Below are 16,535 nucleotides of genomic sequence, written 5' to 3'. Positions count from 1 at the left end.
AACTGTTAACAGGATTACAAGGCTCCAAGATTAGTGCCTCTACTTCCCCAGAAGACTACGAAAATTCGCCTTGTCCACGATGAATCTCGCCAATTTTTACAGGTGCACCATAGAAAGCATCACGGCTTGGTACAGCAACTGCTCTGCCCAAGACCACAAGAAACTGCAGAGCGTTGTGAACACAGCCCAGTCCATCACGCAAACCAGCCTCCCCTTCATTGACTCTGTCTACACTTCCCACTGCCTCGGAAAAGCTGCCAGCATAATCAAAGCCTCCTCCCACCATGGTCATTCTCTCTACACGGTAGTGTAGTGGTTAGCGTAACGCTATTACCGCGCCAGCGACCTGGGTTCAATTCTGGCCACTGTCAGTAAGGAGTTTGTACATTCTCCCCGTGTCTGCGTGAGTTTCCTCTGGGTGCTCTGGTTTCCTCCCATATTCCAAAGGCGTCGGGCTAGGAAGTTGTGGGCACGCTATGTTGGCACCGGAAGTGTGGTGACACTTGCGAGCTGCCCCCAGAACACTCTACACAAAAGACGCATTTCACTGTGTGTTTCAATGTACATGTGACCAAGAAAGGTATCTTATCTTTTCCCCATGCTCCCATCGGGCAGAACATACAAAAGCTTGTACCACCAGACTCAGGAACAGCTTCTATCCCGCTGTTATAAGACTCTTGAATGGACCTCTTATCTGATAAAGATGAACTCTTGATCACTCAGTCTACCTCATTATGACCTTTGCACCTTATTTGTCTACCTGCACTGCACTTTCTCTGTAACTGCTACATTATATTCTGCATTCTTTTTACTACCTTGATGTACTTCTGTATGGAATAAATCTGTCTGGTTGGCATGCAAACAAAAGCTTTTCACTGTATCTCAGTGCATGTGACAATAATAAACCAATTACCAAAAACATCACCATTCTCAGTGGTGGTTGGGACTGTGCATAAATGCTAAAGACAAGGTCGAAACATTTGCAAACATGTCGGCACAACATTGTGGGCCAAAGAGCCTGTTCTGTGCTGTACTGTTCTATGTTCTATGTTCTATGTTGAGATCATGATGATGGCTGATGATCCATCTCGACACCCTCCTGATGTCCCATCATCACTGATATGAGTCTTCCTCCATTCAATGATAGTGCAAGGACTGGCTACACAAAGGCTGCGGGGCCAAACAATATTCAGCTGTAGTGCTGAAGACCTGCACTCCAAAATGAGCTGCATCTCTAGCCAAGCTGTTCCAGTACAGTTACAAACAGAAACAGAAATGCTGAAAGAACTCAGCCAGTCAAACAGCATCTGTGGTAAGAGAAAGCAGGCAACGTTTCATTGTTGAGGAAGTTCTGAGGAAGGGCGCTTAACCCAAAACATCGCCTGGTTTCTCTTCCCACAGATGCTGCTTGACTGGTTGAGCTCTTCCAGCACCTCTGTTTTTGTTTCAGATTCCAGCATCTGCAGTTTTATTTGTTTTCCAGTATAATTACAACACTGGCATCTACCCGACAATGTGGAAAGTTGCTCAGGAGTGTGTTCATGAAAATCAGGACAAATACATTTATTTACTGCCAATCAGTATATTCTCAATCATCAGTAAAATGATGGAAGCAGTCACTGACAGTGCTATCGAGCAGCACTTAGTGACCAATAACCTGCTCACCAATACACAGATCTGGGTTTCACAAGGACCACTTGGCTTCAGACTTTATCCAGATATGGACCAAAGAACTGAATTCCAAGGTGAGGTGAGAGTGACTGCACTTGACATCAAGGTCAACCTAGTGTGGTGTCAAGGAGCCCTGGTAAAAGTGAATTCAATCAGCATCAAAGGGAAACACGCCTTTGGTTGCAGTCATATCAAGCACAAAAGGAGATGGCTGTGATTGTTGGAGGTCAATGATCCCAGCCCTAGTACATCTCCACAGGAGTTCCTCAGGGCAGTGTCCTGGGCCTAACTTTCAACTTCTTCATCACTGACCTTGCTTCCAGCATAAGTCCAGAAGTGAAGATGTTCACTGATGATTCTATAATGTTCAATTCCATTTGCAATTCCTCAGAAAATGAAGCCGTCTATGATTCTCCTCAACATGATTAAAGCCACCCCCAGCATGGGTTGAAGAACGGCAAGCAATATTCACACTTCAAAAGTACCAGACAATGACCATCTCTAACAAGAGAGAGTCCAACCATCTAAGCTCAATATTCAATGGTATTACTGCCTCCCAGTCCCCCACCATCATGAGAGAGAAGGTAGGTGTCACCATTGAACAGAAATGCAACTGGTTTCACCACCGTTGAGGACATCTTCAAGAGGCGGTGCCTCAAGAACGCAGCATCCATCACTTAAGGACCCTCACCATCCGGGACGTGCCCTCTTCTCGTTACTACCATCGGGGAGGAGGTACAGGAGCCTGAAGACCCACACTCAACGATTCAGGAACAGCTTCTTCCCCTCCACCATCTGAACGGTCCATGAACCCACGAACACTACCTCATTGTTCCTATTTAATTGCACTAGTTATTTATTTTTGTAATTTATAGTAATTTTATGTCTTTGCACTGTGCTGCTGCCGCAAAACAACAAATTTTACATCATATAAGTCAGTGATGGTAAATCTGATTCTGATTCTGATTCACATAAATACTGTGGCTACAAGAGTGGACAAAGGTTGGATATTCTGCAGTGAGTGACATGTGTCCTGACACTTTAAAACCTTGTAATCATCTGAAGGGAACAAATCAGGAGTGTGATAGAATACTCCCCACCTGCCAGGATGTGTTCAGCCCCACAACACACAAGAAGTTTGACTCCATCCTGGACAATGGAGCTATTTGTTCAACACCATAGCCACCACCCGAGACATTTATTCCCTCCAACACAGGCACACCATGGCTACAGTGTGTGTCAACTACAAAATGCAATGCTGCTCTTCACCTTGTCTATTCCAAGTGTACCTACCAAACCCGCAAGCTGTACCACCAGGAGGACAGGACAGAAAGAACACGGGAGCATCATTACCTGCAAAGAGAAACAAAGGACTGCAGATGCTGGAAACTAGATGAAAAAAAAACAAGATGCTGGAGGAACTCAGCAGGCCAGGCAGCATCCGTGGAGAAAAGCAGACAGTCAACGTTTCGGGTCAGGACCCTCTTTCAGGACTGTAGGGAAAAGGGAAGCCCAATGTAGAGGAGGGGAAAGCAGAGCAGTGAGAGGTGGACAAAAGAGGGGAGGCGGGGTGGGCACAGGGCGGCGATAGTTGAATTCTCCCACTTTAAGTAATCCCACAACCCACTCCACCGTGCTTCTCTTCTTCCCTTTCTGAGCCTCTCTCTCTTTTTTCTACCCCCTTTTTTCCCCTTTCTCTCCTTACCTTTGACCCATCTCCCGGTGGATCTGCTCTCCCCTCCTCCTCCACACCTGCCTATCACTATCTCTTACCTGCACCTACCTATCACCACCCTGTGCCCACCCCGCCTCCCCTCTTCTGTCCACCTATCACTGCTCTGCTTTTCCCTCCTATATATTGGGCTTCCCCTTTTCCTATCTTCAGTCCTGAAGGAGGGTCCTGACCTGAAACGTTGACCGCCTGCTTTTCTCCACGGGTGCTGCCTGGCCCGCTGAGTTCCTCCAGCGTCGTCATGTTTTCCGTCATTACTTGTATGTTGCCCTGCAAGGTGCAAACTGTCCTGGCTTGGTGTTATATTGCTGGGCTTGTCCTGGAACATATGGCAGGACCCTTAACAGCATTGATATACAGAGGACACTTGGGATCCAAATCCATATTTCCCTGAAAGTGGCCAGGCAAGTAGACAAGGTGGTAAAGGAGATGTATGGCATGTTTGCCTTCATTGGTCAGGGCATTGAGTATAAGAGTCAGGAAGGCTTATTGCAGCTGTATAAAACTTTGGTTAGGCTGCTTTGGAGTATTGTGTGCAATTCTAGTCACCCCGTTACAGAAAGGATGTGGAAGCTTTGGAAAGGGTGCAGAAGAGGCTTACCAGGATGATACGAGCTATAAGGAGAAGTTGGACAAGCTCGGGTTGTTTTCTTCTGGAGAGTCGTAGGCTGAGGGGAGACCTCATAGAAGTATATAAAACTATGAGAGGCATAGATGTGGTAGACAGTTGGAATCTTTATTCCAGGGTAGAAATATCAAGCACTAAAGGACATGCATCTAAGGTGAGAGGGGGAAAGTTTAAAGGAGATGTGCAGGGCAAGTCTTTCATACAGAGAGGGGTAGGTGCCTGGAACGGGCTGCCAGAGGTGGTGGCGGAAGCGGGTACAACAGTGGCATTTAAGAGGCTGTTAGACAGACACATGATTATGCAGGGAGTGGGGGGATATGGATCATGTGCAGGCAGAAGGGATTTAGTTTAATTCGCCATCATGTTTGGTGAGGACGTTGTGTGTCAAAGGGCGTGTTCCTGTGCTGTACTGTTCTACGCTCTATGTAACTCTGAAAGGTTGAGCAAGCTGGGGCATTTCTCTTTGGAGTGACGCAGGATGAAAGGCAAATTGATAGAGGTGTATAGGATTATGAGGGGCATTGATAAAGTGGACAGCCAGCACCTTTTCCCCAGCAATACACCCAAAATGCTGGAGGTACTCAGCAGGTCAGGCAGCATCTGTGGAGGGAAATAAACAGTCGACGTTTCGGGTTGAGACCCTTCATCAGGACTGGAAAGGAAGAGGGCAGAAGCCAGAATAAGAAGGTCGGGGTGGGGGAGGAGCACTGGCTGGCAGGGGATACCTTCCCCCTCTCACCTGGACTCACCTACCGTATCACAACTTTAGGTGAAAAACAAATAAATACTATAAAGAATACATGAAAAGGAGATCTGTCCAGAGGTAATGGGAGAAGGCGTAGGGGAGAGTGGGATCATTTGGATGGCTTGTACAAAAGAAGGACTGAAGGGCCACCCATATAATATCATCCATGATTTATTGCCCCTTAGTTTGGTCTTTACCTCAGAAGGAAACATCTTTACTTCATCTACCCTAAATACCGGTTAAGTAACCTGAAAAATCTCCCAGCTCACCCACAACCTTCTCAGGTAAAGAAAGTGAATTTTGACAATACAGATACATTGCCAGAAGGGGAAGGGCCTCTGGATTAAAGTTAGAAGCACTTTAAGCATGCTGATGTGTGCGGAATTTGGGATCAAAATTAGTTTTGCAGATGGCGGGTGACGGAGAAAGAAGCAGAGGTGTGTTTCCATTTTGTTTTCCTCCCAATTTACTACCCTGCTGACCAGCATGGAGTATTCATTGGTGCTTCCCAAATTCCTGCATCATCACCCTGAAACTGTCTTCTTCAGCTAGTATGTAAACTATGGAGAACAGCAGTCCCTGTGTTTATAAGATAGCGGTTAGTGCGATGCTATTACAGCGCCAGCGATTGGGGTTCGATTCCCGTCGCTGTCTGTAAGCAGTTTGTACGTTCTCCTGTGTCTGCGTGGGTTTCCTCCGGGTGCTCCGGTTTCCACCCACAGTCCAAAGACGTACGGGTAGGTTAATATGGGTTTAAAATGGACGTCATGGACTCGTTGGGCCGGAAGGGCCTGTTACCATGCTGGAAATAAAATTTTTAAAAGATTTCTTTATTAGTCACATGTACATCGAAACACACAGTGAAATGCATCTTTTTGCGTAGTGTTCTGGGGGCAGCCCGCAAGTGTCGCCACGCTTCCGGCGCCAACATAGCATGCCCACAACTTCCTAATGTGTATGTCTTTGGAATATGGGAGGAAACTGGAGCACCCGGAGGAAACCCACACAGACACGGGGAGAACGTACAAACTCCTTACAGACAGTTGCAGCCTTTGTGTATGCTATAGAGAACAGCAGTACTAATGTACATTATGGGGTTAGCAGCCCCTGCGTGTATACTTTTGAGAATAGTATCCTCTCTGTAAATTATAGATTATTTAAGGATTTGAAGGACTGAGTTATGGATAGAGGTTGAGCTGGCTATGACTTCATTTATTGGAGCACAGGAGAGTGAGGGGTGATCTTACATATCATGAGGGGCACAGACAGGGTGAATGTGCACAGTCTTTTTCCCAGGGTTGGGGAATCAAGAACTAGAGGGCATAGGTTTAAGGTGAGAGGGGGAGAGGATTAATAGGAAGCTGAAACATTTTCACCCAGAGTGTGGTCCATGTATGGAACAAGCTGCCAGTGGAAGTGGGTGAGGCAGGTACATTAACAACATTTAAAAGGTCCTTGGACAGGTACATGGATAGGAAAGGTTTGGAGGGATATGGGCCAAATGTGGGCAAATGAGACGAGCTTAGATGGGAATCTTGGTTGGCATGGACCAGTTGGGCCAGAGGGCCTGTTTCTGTGCTGTATGGCTCTAAGATAAGATAAGATTTTTTTATTAGTCACATGTACATCGAAACACACAGTGAAATAATGACAATCCCTAGAATAAACCCCTGTGCATATTGTAGGGAATCTCAGCCCTTGTGTACATTATAGTGAATAGCAGCCCCTATATACAGTATAAGGCATAGCAACCCTGGTGTATATTGTAGAAAATGGTAGACCTAGTATTCAATATAGGGTGGAATGGAGAATGACAATACTTCTGCATAACATAGAGAATAGCAGCCCATGTGTACAGTAAAAGACATAGTAACCACTGTGTACATTATAGGGCAAGTTGGCCCATGTAGAATATAAGAAAGAGCAGCCTTGTGTACTATATATAGAGAATAGCAGCCCTTGTGTACAGCATTGTGCATAGCAGCCCTAATGCAGAGCATAGGGAATTGCTGCCCTTGTGTACGTTATAGGGAATATTAGCCCTTATGTACATTCTATGTAGTTCTTGTCTACATTATATGGAGAGCAGAGTTGATAATTCAAGTCAAAGCCCTTTCTCCAGAACTGGGAAGGATAGAAAATAAGCAGGTATTAAGTTGCAGGAGGGTAGAAGAGGGATAGATAGGATAAAGGGAATATCTCTGATAGGGTGAGGCCAGGATTGCTCTGGGGATAAGCTGTAAATAAGTTCATCGCGTCTGACTTATTTTTGCTCCTTCCCACATCTGATGGAGGACCTTTGAACTGAAATGTTTACTGTCTCTTTCCATAAATGCTGCCCGACTGCTGAGTGTTTTCAGCATTTTCTGTTTTTATTTAAAATAGTAGGTCCCATATACACCCGTCTTCTCCTATGCTCCAAGGAATGAAGTCCTAGCCTGCTCAACCTCTATGAGCTGTGACGATAATAGAGACAGCAACCACTAGGTATTTAATGGGGAACAGCAGCCCCTGTGTACACTGTAGGGAATAACATCCTTGTATTATAGAGAAGAGCAGGCCGTATTTATATTCCAAGAGACACCTAAGTTTTTAATCTTGTTGTCTCTTTGGCACAATAAATACATTGTGAACTTTGAACCATGGGTTAATATTAACCTTTCTCTTCAATAAAATAGAAATTATTAAGAATACACAGTGGACAAGGCTACTTCTGAGGAGAGAGACATAGAATTAGCCTTGCACGTTGAAGACCTTTCATCAGATCTCTCCTCTGGGCAGGCACGGTAGTGTAGCGGTTAACGTAACGCTATTATAGTGCCAGTGACCCGGGTTCAATTCCGGCCGCTGTCTGTAAGGAATTTGTACGTTCTCCCCGTGTCTGCGTGGGTTTCCTCCGGGTGCTCCGGTTTCCTCCCACATTCCAGAGACGTACGGGTTAGGAAGTTGTGGGCATGCTATGTTGGTGCCAGAAGCGTGGCGACACTTGCGGGCTGCCCCCAGAACACTCTACACAAAAGATGCATTTCACTGTGTGTTTCGATGTACATGTAACTAATAAAGATATCTTATCTTATCTCTTCCTCTTGTCCATTTTTCCTTGGTATTTTATTTTCATACATCCAATTCCATTTTAGGATAGTAATCCTAATTCATCTCACTCTAGGCCAAGTAGATAATCACTTGTTGTTCTTATGAAAAAGAGTTCTTCTCCATTACTATCCAGTAAAATAAATTTAATCCAAAAATATTACATGAAGTCTTTGCAGCATCCATCTCACTGCCAGTTCCTGTGTTAAATTCATTGCCAAAATCAGAAATCAGAAAACAAAATCACATGTGAACAAGTGAATGATTCTGTTGCATTTGAACACAATTTTTCTCTATCTCAGCCATGCTGGTTGTCAGTTGTTCTTGTCTCTGTTGGTACAATTATTAGAGCCATAGAGTTGTACACCACAGAAAGGGTCCTGTCTGCCGACTACATCCATGCCGACCTTTGTTCCATCTACACTAATCTCATTTTCTGGCATTAAGACTGTATCATTCTGTGCCTTTCCTGGACTGAATCTTTCTACACCTTGCCTGGACCATATCCTCTACACCTTTCCTGGACCGTATCCTCTACTCCCTGCCTGGACCGTGTCCTCTACACCTTGCCTGGACCGTATCCTCTACACCTTTCCTGGACTGTATCCTCTACACCTTTCCTGAACTGTATTCTGTACACCTTGCCTTGACCGTATCCTTCTATGCCTTGCCTATTTTCATTAGCCTCAGCTGTACCATCTTCCAATTGTTCATGATTCCTATTTCACCTCCTTTTCTTTCTTCAAATTTCCAATCTAATCATCAATGTTGAATATCAGCTGGAAATATCATAGTGGACTTCCTGACTTCTGTAATGCAGCAGTGTCAGAGCATCCACTGGGAAAATCCTCTTCCACAGTTTCTGTGTCAGCCCATCTCTCTGGAAGTGAATTGCACATCTTTCGAACGTTCCCCACTTTCTCCTGGACTCTGTTCTAAATCTCTCACTTTCCTCTTCTATCTGTGCAGGCACGTTCTGGATTCCCCCAGTGACTGGAAATGCTCCGTGATTTTTTTTTCCCTTTTCCTCTTTTTTTATTCTATTCATTCATGGAATGTGGGCATTGTTGGCAAGACTGGCATCTATTTCCCATCCCAAATTTCTCCCTGTGCTGATTACCTTGCCGGACCATTTCAAAGGGTAGCTATGCATGACATCAATTATAAAGAGACCAATGGAGAAGAATCAGGCCATTCGGCCCATCTAGTCTGCTCCGCTATTCGATCATGGCTGATTTTTTTTCAAACCCCATTCTCCTGCCTTCTCCCCATAACCCTTAACCCCCTTACCAATCAAGAACCTATCAACCTCTGCTTTAAATATACCCAATGACTTGGCCTCCACAGCTGTCTGTGGCAATGAATTCCACAGATCCATTCCCCTCTGGCTGAAGAAATTCCTCCTCATCTCAGTTCTAAAGGGATGTCCCTTTATTCTGAGGCTGTGCCCTCTGGTCCTAGACTCTCCTAGTGATGGAAACATCCTCTCCATGTCCACTCTATCCAGGCCTTTCAATATTTGGTAGGTTTCAATGAGATTCCCCCCTCATCCTTCTGAACTCTAGAGAGTACAGGCCCAAAGACTTCAAACGCTCGTCATATGTTAAGCCTTTCATTCCCGGGATCATTCTTGTGAACCTCCTCTGGCCCTCTCCAGGGCCAGCACATCTCTCCTTAGATACGGGGCCCCAAATTGCTCACAATTTCCAAATGTGGTCTGGCCAACGCCTTATAAAATGTCTGCTCGAAATGAATGCTAACATTGCATTTGCCTTCCTTACTACCGACTCAACCTGCAAGTTAACCTTAAGGGACTCCTGAACTCGGACTCCCAAGTCCCTTTGCAGCTCTGATTTCTGAATTCTCTCCCTATTTAGAAAATAGTCTATGCCTTTATTCTTCCTTCCAAAGTGCATAACACCACACTTCCCTGCAGTTCCCGAATGGTGGAGCTTTGTCATATATAGACCTGGCTGGGTTGGGAGTGGGAGGAGGGCAAATTGATTTCTTTCTCTGAAGGGTATTGGTGAACTTGATGAGATTTTACAACAATTTGACAGTTTGTGGTCATCAGTGCTGACGTTAGTTTTTTAATATAGATTTATGGTAGGATATGGTATTGGTTTATTGGTATTGGCATTGGTTTCTTATTGCCACCTGTACTGAGATGCAGTGAAAAGCTTTTTGTTTGCATGCCATCCAGACAGATCATTGAGGTAGTAAAAAGGAAACAGAATGCAGAATATAGTGTTGCAGTTAAAGAGAAAGTGCAGTGCAGGTTGACAGTGCAGGGTTTGAATGTATGTCTCCAAATTCAAGGCCTCAAGATGTTAGTCTAGTAATCCTATTTACTACTAAGCTCCGAAATATTGCTGTGTGTTCAGACTTCCATTCATGTGAGACATGTGTGATCTCTGTTTAATATCACATTTGGTACTAAAAAGCTCCATCACAGGCACAACCCTCCCAACCATCCAGGACATCTTCAATAGGGGGTGGCTCATGAAGGTGGCATCTATCTTTAAGGACTGTCATCACCCGGGACATGCCTCCTCCTTGTTACTACCATTGTGAAGGTGGTACAGGAGCCTGAAGACCCACACTCGATGACTTAGGAACAGCTTCTTCCCCTCCACCATCAGATTTCTGAACCCATGAACTCTACCTTGTTGTCGCACTATTTATTTATTTTGTAATTTGTAGTAATTTTTATACCTTTGCACTGTACTGCTGCTGCAAAACAACAAATTTCATCTCATATAAGTCAGTGATAATAAACCTGATGTTGATTCTGATGGAGCATAGTACAGTCCCTCAGTGATATGCTGGGGGTATCAAGCCTAGCTTCTGTGTTCTTCTCTTTCGGGTGTTGGTATTGGTTTATTATTGTCGCATGTACTGAGATACAGTGAAAATCTTCTTGGTTTTGCATGTCATCCAGACACATCATTCCATACATAATTACATCGAGGTTGTAGAAAGAAAACAGAATGTAGAATATAGTGTTGCAGTTATGGAGAAAATGCAGTGCAGGTAGACAAGTAAAGTGCAAGGGCCACGGCGAAGTAGATTTGGAGACCAAGAGTTAAAGAGTTCATCATTTGGTGAAGCAGCCAGCATAATCAAAGGCCGCACCCACCCCAGACATTCTCTCTTCTCCCCCACCCCCGCCCCCATCAGGCAGAAGATACAAAAGCCTGAAAGCACGTACCACCAGGCTCAAGGACAGTTTCTGTCCGGCTGTTATAAGACTATTGAAAGGTTCCTTCAGACAATAAGATTGGTATTGGTATTGGTTTATTATTGTCACTTGTACTGAGGTACAGTGAAAAACTTGTCTTGTATACCGATCGTACAGGTCAATTCGTTACACAGTGCAGTTACATTGAGTTAGTACAGAGTGCATTGAAATAAGTTTAAAAGTGTAGACCAACTATAGATTATCTTAATGAGTAGATCTGTAGAGAGCAGTTTGCAGCGCACTCTTGACCTCATAATCTAACTTGTTATGACCTTGCACCTTATTGTCTGCCTGCACTGCACTTTCTCTGTAACTGCAACAGTTTATTCTGTTATTGTTTTACCCTGTACTACCTCAATGCACTGATGTGATGAATTGATCTGTATGAACGGTATGCAAGACAAGTTTTTCACTGTACCTCAGTACATGTGACAATAATAAACCAAGTTACCAATTTACTTTAGTGTATGAGAGGTTTGTTCAAGTGTCTGAAAACAGTGAGATAGATGTGGCATGAATTCACTGTCTTTTGACATGGAGACAGGAAAACCATCCACTAAGTTATGGTTGACTCCTATTAAACGATACTGCCTTTATTGAAAAGTATTTTCCAAATGTGTTGGGGAGCGAGCGAGACAGAGACCATGAATCAATTCTGACATGTCCAGATATATCTGATGATGCACCTTGGGAATTGCCTGGTTCTGTCACAAGGCCCTTTCACATTAGGATCCATCCCAAGTGAGCAGATTGTTGACTATCAGTGGGCTTACAGCCCATTTGTCCCATGTGTGTGCGTAGTGTCTTTCCTGGATCAATGCCCCATCTAAATCCAGAGACCAGTAGGGAAAGACGGACCCTGGCAAGGCGACAATCATCCTGTAACATTTACGTACTTTGTAAAGGGCTGTGGTTAATCTAATTGCTTTGGATTGCTTGGGTAGTTTGGCAAATAGTAGAACAAATCCATCCTCATTTGTAATATGGAGCATGTTGATGTGTCTGCACTGTCCACTGCTGCCACAGTTAGTTCCATTGACTTCAGTTTTAAAAACAGGGTGTAATTCACAGCTGCTGTTATATTGCAACCAAAAATGTTTTTTTAACCAATAGATTTTAATGCTGGAGCCCTCTCAGGCACAAGAATAGGAGTTGCAGCCACATAGTATATATAGGCTGCTAGCAGATTAGAAGTGGCATCAGCTACCAGTCTGATATCAGACACTGCAGGACAAATGTGTGTCCTCCCAGTGCGTCCAAGATTTCTGCCTTTGGGGTGACGAGTCTGGTCCTTTGCAATGTGTACGCAAGGCGCCAGTGCACTGAATCAAACTAAACAGACGCCAAATGTAAACGCTGGCTGACAAGTCCACAAGGTTGGCTGTTCAGGGAAATGGAAACGTGCCACACTGCTGGAGGGTCCCGAGGTAGGTGTGTACATGTGGACAGGACAAGAATAGACAGAGCCATCAGGCCTATCAATGGTCACTCATTCCGTCCAATGATGCAGCTTTGTACACAACTCTCTCCAACCGCACGGAATGATAACTCCCAGAGGAGGCAACGAAACCAAGGAAAAATAAACATGGCCAAATTCAATAAAATTTTACAGGAATTCCTTTCCAAATCCTCTAAGGCAAAAACAAGATAGAATAAAAACAACACCAAACTTCAAAATATCAAGTTAAGTCATAACAAATTATAGTAATTTTGAACATGGGTAAAGTCTGTTCCAACTCCTGGCTGGGGCACAGGCCGATCACCAGTCTCGTATCTGTTTTTACTTCAGGTATTAGTCCAATAGCTTCCCATCCCTTGCATCATGCTGGTGAATCACACGGTACACTTTCCATGGTTTTAATGTCCTTTCTATAATGGGATGGCTAAATCTGAACTCTGTACTCTAACCGTTGCCCAGCTGTTGGTTTCTACAAACTATTCACGCTCCCTCCTCCCACTTACAAGGTCTAAAATGCCGCTGGTGTTCTTTTGCTGACTTAGTATGTCCATCAAGTCATAGAGAGATACAGCACAGAAACAGGCCCTTCGGCCCACCAAGTCTGTGCCAGCTATCGACCACACATTAACTTTTTGATTCTCTCCACATACCCGTCAACTCCCTTCAGATTCTCACATGAGGGACAAATTACAATGGCTAAGCAACCAACTTTCACATCATTGGGATGTGGAAGGAAATCAGAGCACCTGGGAGAAGGTACAAATTCCACACAGGCAGCGCCCAAGGTCAGGATTGAACCTGGGTCACTGGTGCTGTGAGGTAGTGGGTGCACAAGTTTGCTTATACCCAGTTAATAGGTCACAAGAAACACACACACACACACAAACACAAATGGCTCGATGTCTAAATGTACATGCATGCACATCTGTAGATCCATGTGCAGACTGCAGACATGTATAGAATAATAAATACTCAGCTAAGAGAAATAAAAACAAGAACTCTGAAATGATTCAGGAAATATTGCATGGCACAATTTTAGCATCTCTTGGAGTGACTGGGCTTAGTGTCTGCTCCATAAAACTTTGGTTCAGCTGCAGATGGAGAATTGTGTGCAATTCTGATTGCCCCATTACAGGGAGGATATGGAGGCTTTGGAGAAGGTGCAGAAGAGGTTTTACTGGGATACTGCCTGGATTAGAGAATATGAACTATTAGGAGAGGTTAGACAAAATTGGGTTGTTTTCTCTGGAACGTGGGAGGCTGAGGGGAGACCAGCGAGGAGTTTATAAAATTATGAGAGACATAGCCCGGGTAGACAGTCAAAATCTTTTACCTAGGGTAAAACTGTCAAATACTAAAGGACATGTATTTAAGGTGAGAGGGGGAAAGTCTAAAGGAGATGTGTGGGGCAAGTTTTTTACGCAGAGAGCGGTGGGTGCCTGGAACAGGCTGCCAGGGGTGGTGGTGGAAGCAGACAGAGGTGTTTAAGAGGCTGTCAGACAGACACATGAATATGCAGGGCATGGAGGGAAACGGATCATGTGTAGGCAGAAGAGATTTACTTTAATTTGGCACCATGTTCGGCACAGACATTGTGGGCTGAAGGGCCTGTTCCTGTGTGGTACTGTTCTATGTTCTATAGTTTGGTATGCAGCACTCTTCTCCCACTCCAGAGATTTAAGTACAAAGTCCAAGATAACACCAGAGCACAGAACTGAAGGAATGTTGCCCTGTTGAAGGTGTTTTGGATGGGATGTTAAACTGAAGGCTTTAAGGTGGACATAACAGATACCGCGATACTTTTTCATGGAGAAGATACCCCCGGCCAATATGTTCCTCACTTTAACATGGTTAAAGCAAATTGTTTTGTTGATGTCACACTGTGGTTCATGGGATCTTGCTGTGTGTAGATTAGCTGCCACATTTCCTACATTACAACAGTAACTGCATTTCAGTACTTCAGCAGTTGTATTCCTTCGGGATGATGTGAAGGACATTACAGAAATGCAAATTTTTCCAAATTCCTTAATTATCTTGAGGTGTAATCAGTTGCAAGGAGGGCATCCACCCCAAGTGGAGAAAGGACATCTGAAGTAATTGATCTGCGGGGGAAAGACTTCTCCAGTTAATACTTTACCCGTGCTGGGAGGTTTGAGCACACAATTCTGCCACATTTTTTCAAAGGCAGGTGACTATAATCTTAAGCTTCTTTCTTGTAAGAGTCATATTGCCGATCGATACTAATCCCACTTGCCTGCATTAATTGACAGGCACAGTAGTGCAGCGGTGAGCGCCGGTGACCTGGGTTCAATTCCGGCCGCTGTCTGTAAGGAGTTTGTACTAATAAAGAAATCTTATTATTAGTCACATGTACATCGAAACACACAGTGAAATGCATCTTTTGTGTTGAGTGTTCTGGGGAAGCCCGTAAGTGTTGCCACACTTCCAGCGCCAACATAGTATGCCCACAACTTCCTAACCTGTACATCTTTGGAATGTGGGAGGAAACCAGAGCACCCGGAGGAAACCCACACAGACACGGGGAGAACGTACAAACCCATGTCCCTCTATGCCCTGCTCATTCAAGTACCTGTCCAGATGCCTCTTAAATGTTGTTACTGTTCGTGCCTCCACCACCTCCTCTGTCAGCTCATTCCAGATACCAGCTACACTTTGTGTGAAAATTTTACCCCTTAGATCCCCTTAAACCTCCTCTGGTTTATTACTGTTACATATCCTGAAATGCAGTGAAAAACTTGTTTTGCATGTCATCCATACATAACATTACATGCAACAGTGCATTGAGATAGTACAAGGGAAATCAATAACAGAATGCAGAATAAAGTGTCACAGCTACAGAGAAAGTGCAGTGCAGGCAGACAATAATGTGCAAGGCCGTAGCGAGGTAAATTGTGAGGTCAAGAGTCCATCTAATTGTACTAGGGGACCGTTCAATAGTCTTATAACAGCAGGATGGAAGCTGTCCTTGAGCCTGGTGGTACGTGCTTTCAGGCTTTTGTAGCTTCTGCCCGATGGGAGAGGGGAGAAGAGAGAATATCCAGGGTGGGTGGGGTCTTTGATTACGTCGGCTGCTCTACTGAGGTAGCGAGAAGTGTAGACAGAGTCCATGGAGGGGAGGCTGGTTTCCATGATGTTATCTGAACTGATCTCATTCATTCTCAAAGGAACATTTCATTTTCCTTTCACACAGCCATAATCCACCAGTCTGGCTTTTTGTATGACCTTCTCGCTGAATTTCACTGGGGATTGAAAGGAAATAGAATGCACACCAGTGATGTCAGTCACAGCTCAGCCCTTTCACTGAAGCCAGGAGGTTGTGGGTTCGAGTCACACTCCAGAGACTGGAACACAAACCCTGGACCGTGTCCCTGGTGTAGAAGGTACAAAGTGAGGAGTTAACCAGAAGCACCATCTACTCTCCTGGGTGGATGTAAAAGCTCCACCTTGGACAATGTTTATCCTTTGACTCTCATTCTTATGCACAACACAATTGAATTATATCACAGATCCAATTGCGAAACACATTCAGCTTCTTTGAGTACATGCAGAATACTTTCAGAAATGTAACCTGCATCCTCGACATATGACATGTGCAATAATATCAGGTTGTTTTGTGCATTCTTCAGAACGGGTCTTGTTGGGACCCGCTTTGGAGAATGCTCAAAGGAACCTTCCTTGTTCATAGAATCATAGAACTGTACAGCACCAAAAAATCCCTTCAGCCTACAATGTTGTGCCAACCTTTAAAACCTCTCCTGAGACTATCTAACCCCTTCCGCCCACATATCTCTCCTCCATATGCTTATCTAGCAATCTCTTGAATTTGACCAATGTACCTGCCTCCACCACCACCCCAGGCAACACATTCCATGCCCCAACCACTCTCTGGGTAAAAAACCTTCCTCTGATATCTCCCTTGAACATCCCACCCATTACTTTAAAGCCATG

The 16,535-nt window shown here is 44.5% G+C and overlaps 1 protein-coding gene across 1 annotated transcript in view; it reads left to right on the top strand.

The window, feature by feature from the left end:
• The first annotated feature begins 1,513 nt into the window (after positions 1-1,513).
• LOC127580064 (fibroblast growth factor 18-like) overlaps positions 1,514-16,535 on the top strand; it is a 79,910-nt gene continuing 64,888 nt past the window's right edge. Inside the window, exon 1 of the mRNA XM_052033264.1 lies at positions 1,514-1,750. Coding sequence (XP_051889224.1) covers positions 1,514-1,750 — 237 coding nt within the window. The remainder of the gene's footprint in view (positions 1,751-16,535) is intronic.

Source organism: Pristis pectinata, chromosome 2 (assembly GCF_009764475.1).
Source record: "Pristis pectinata isolate sPriPec2 chromosome 2, sPriPec2.1.pri, whole genome shotgun sequence".
NCBI lineage: Eukaryota > Metazoa > Chordata > Chondrichthyes > Rhinopristiformes > Pristidae > Pristis > Pristis pectinata.
Note: the sequence above shows the minus strand (reverse complement) of the source record. Positions and strands in the feature narration are given on the sequence as shown.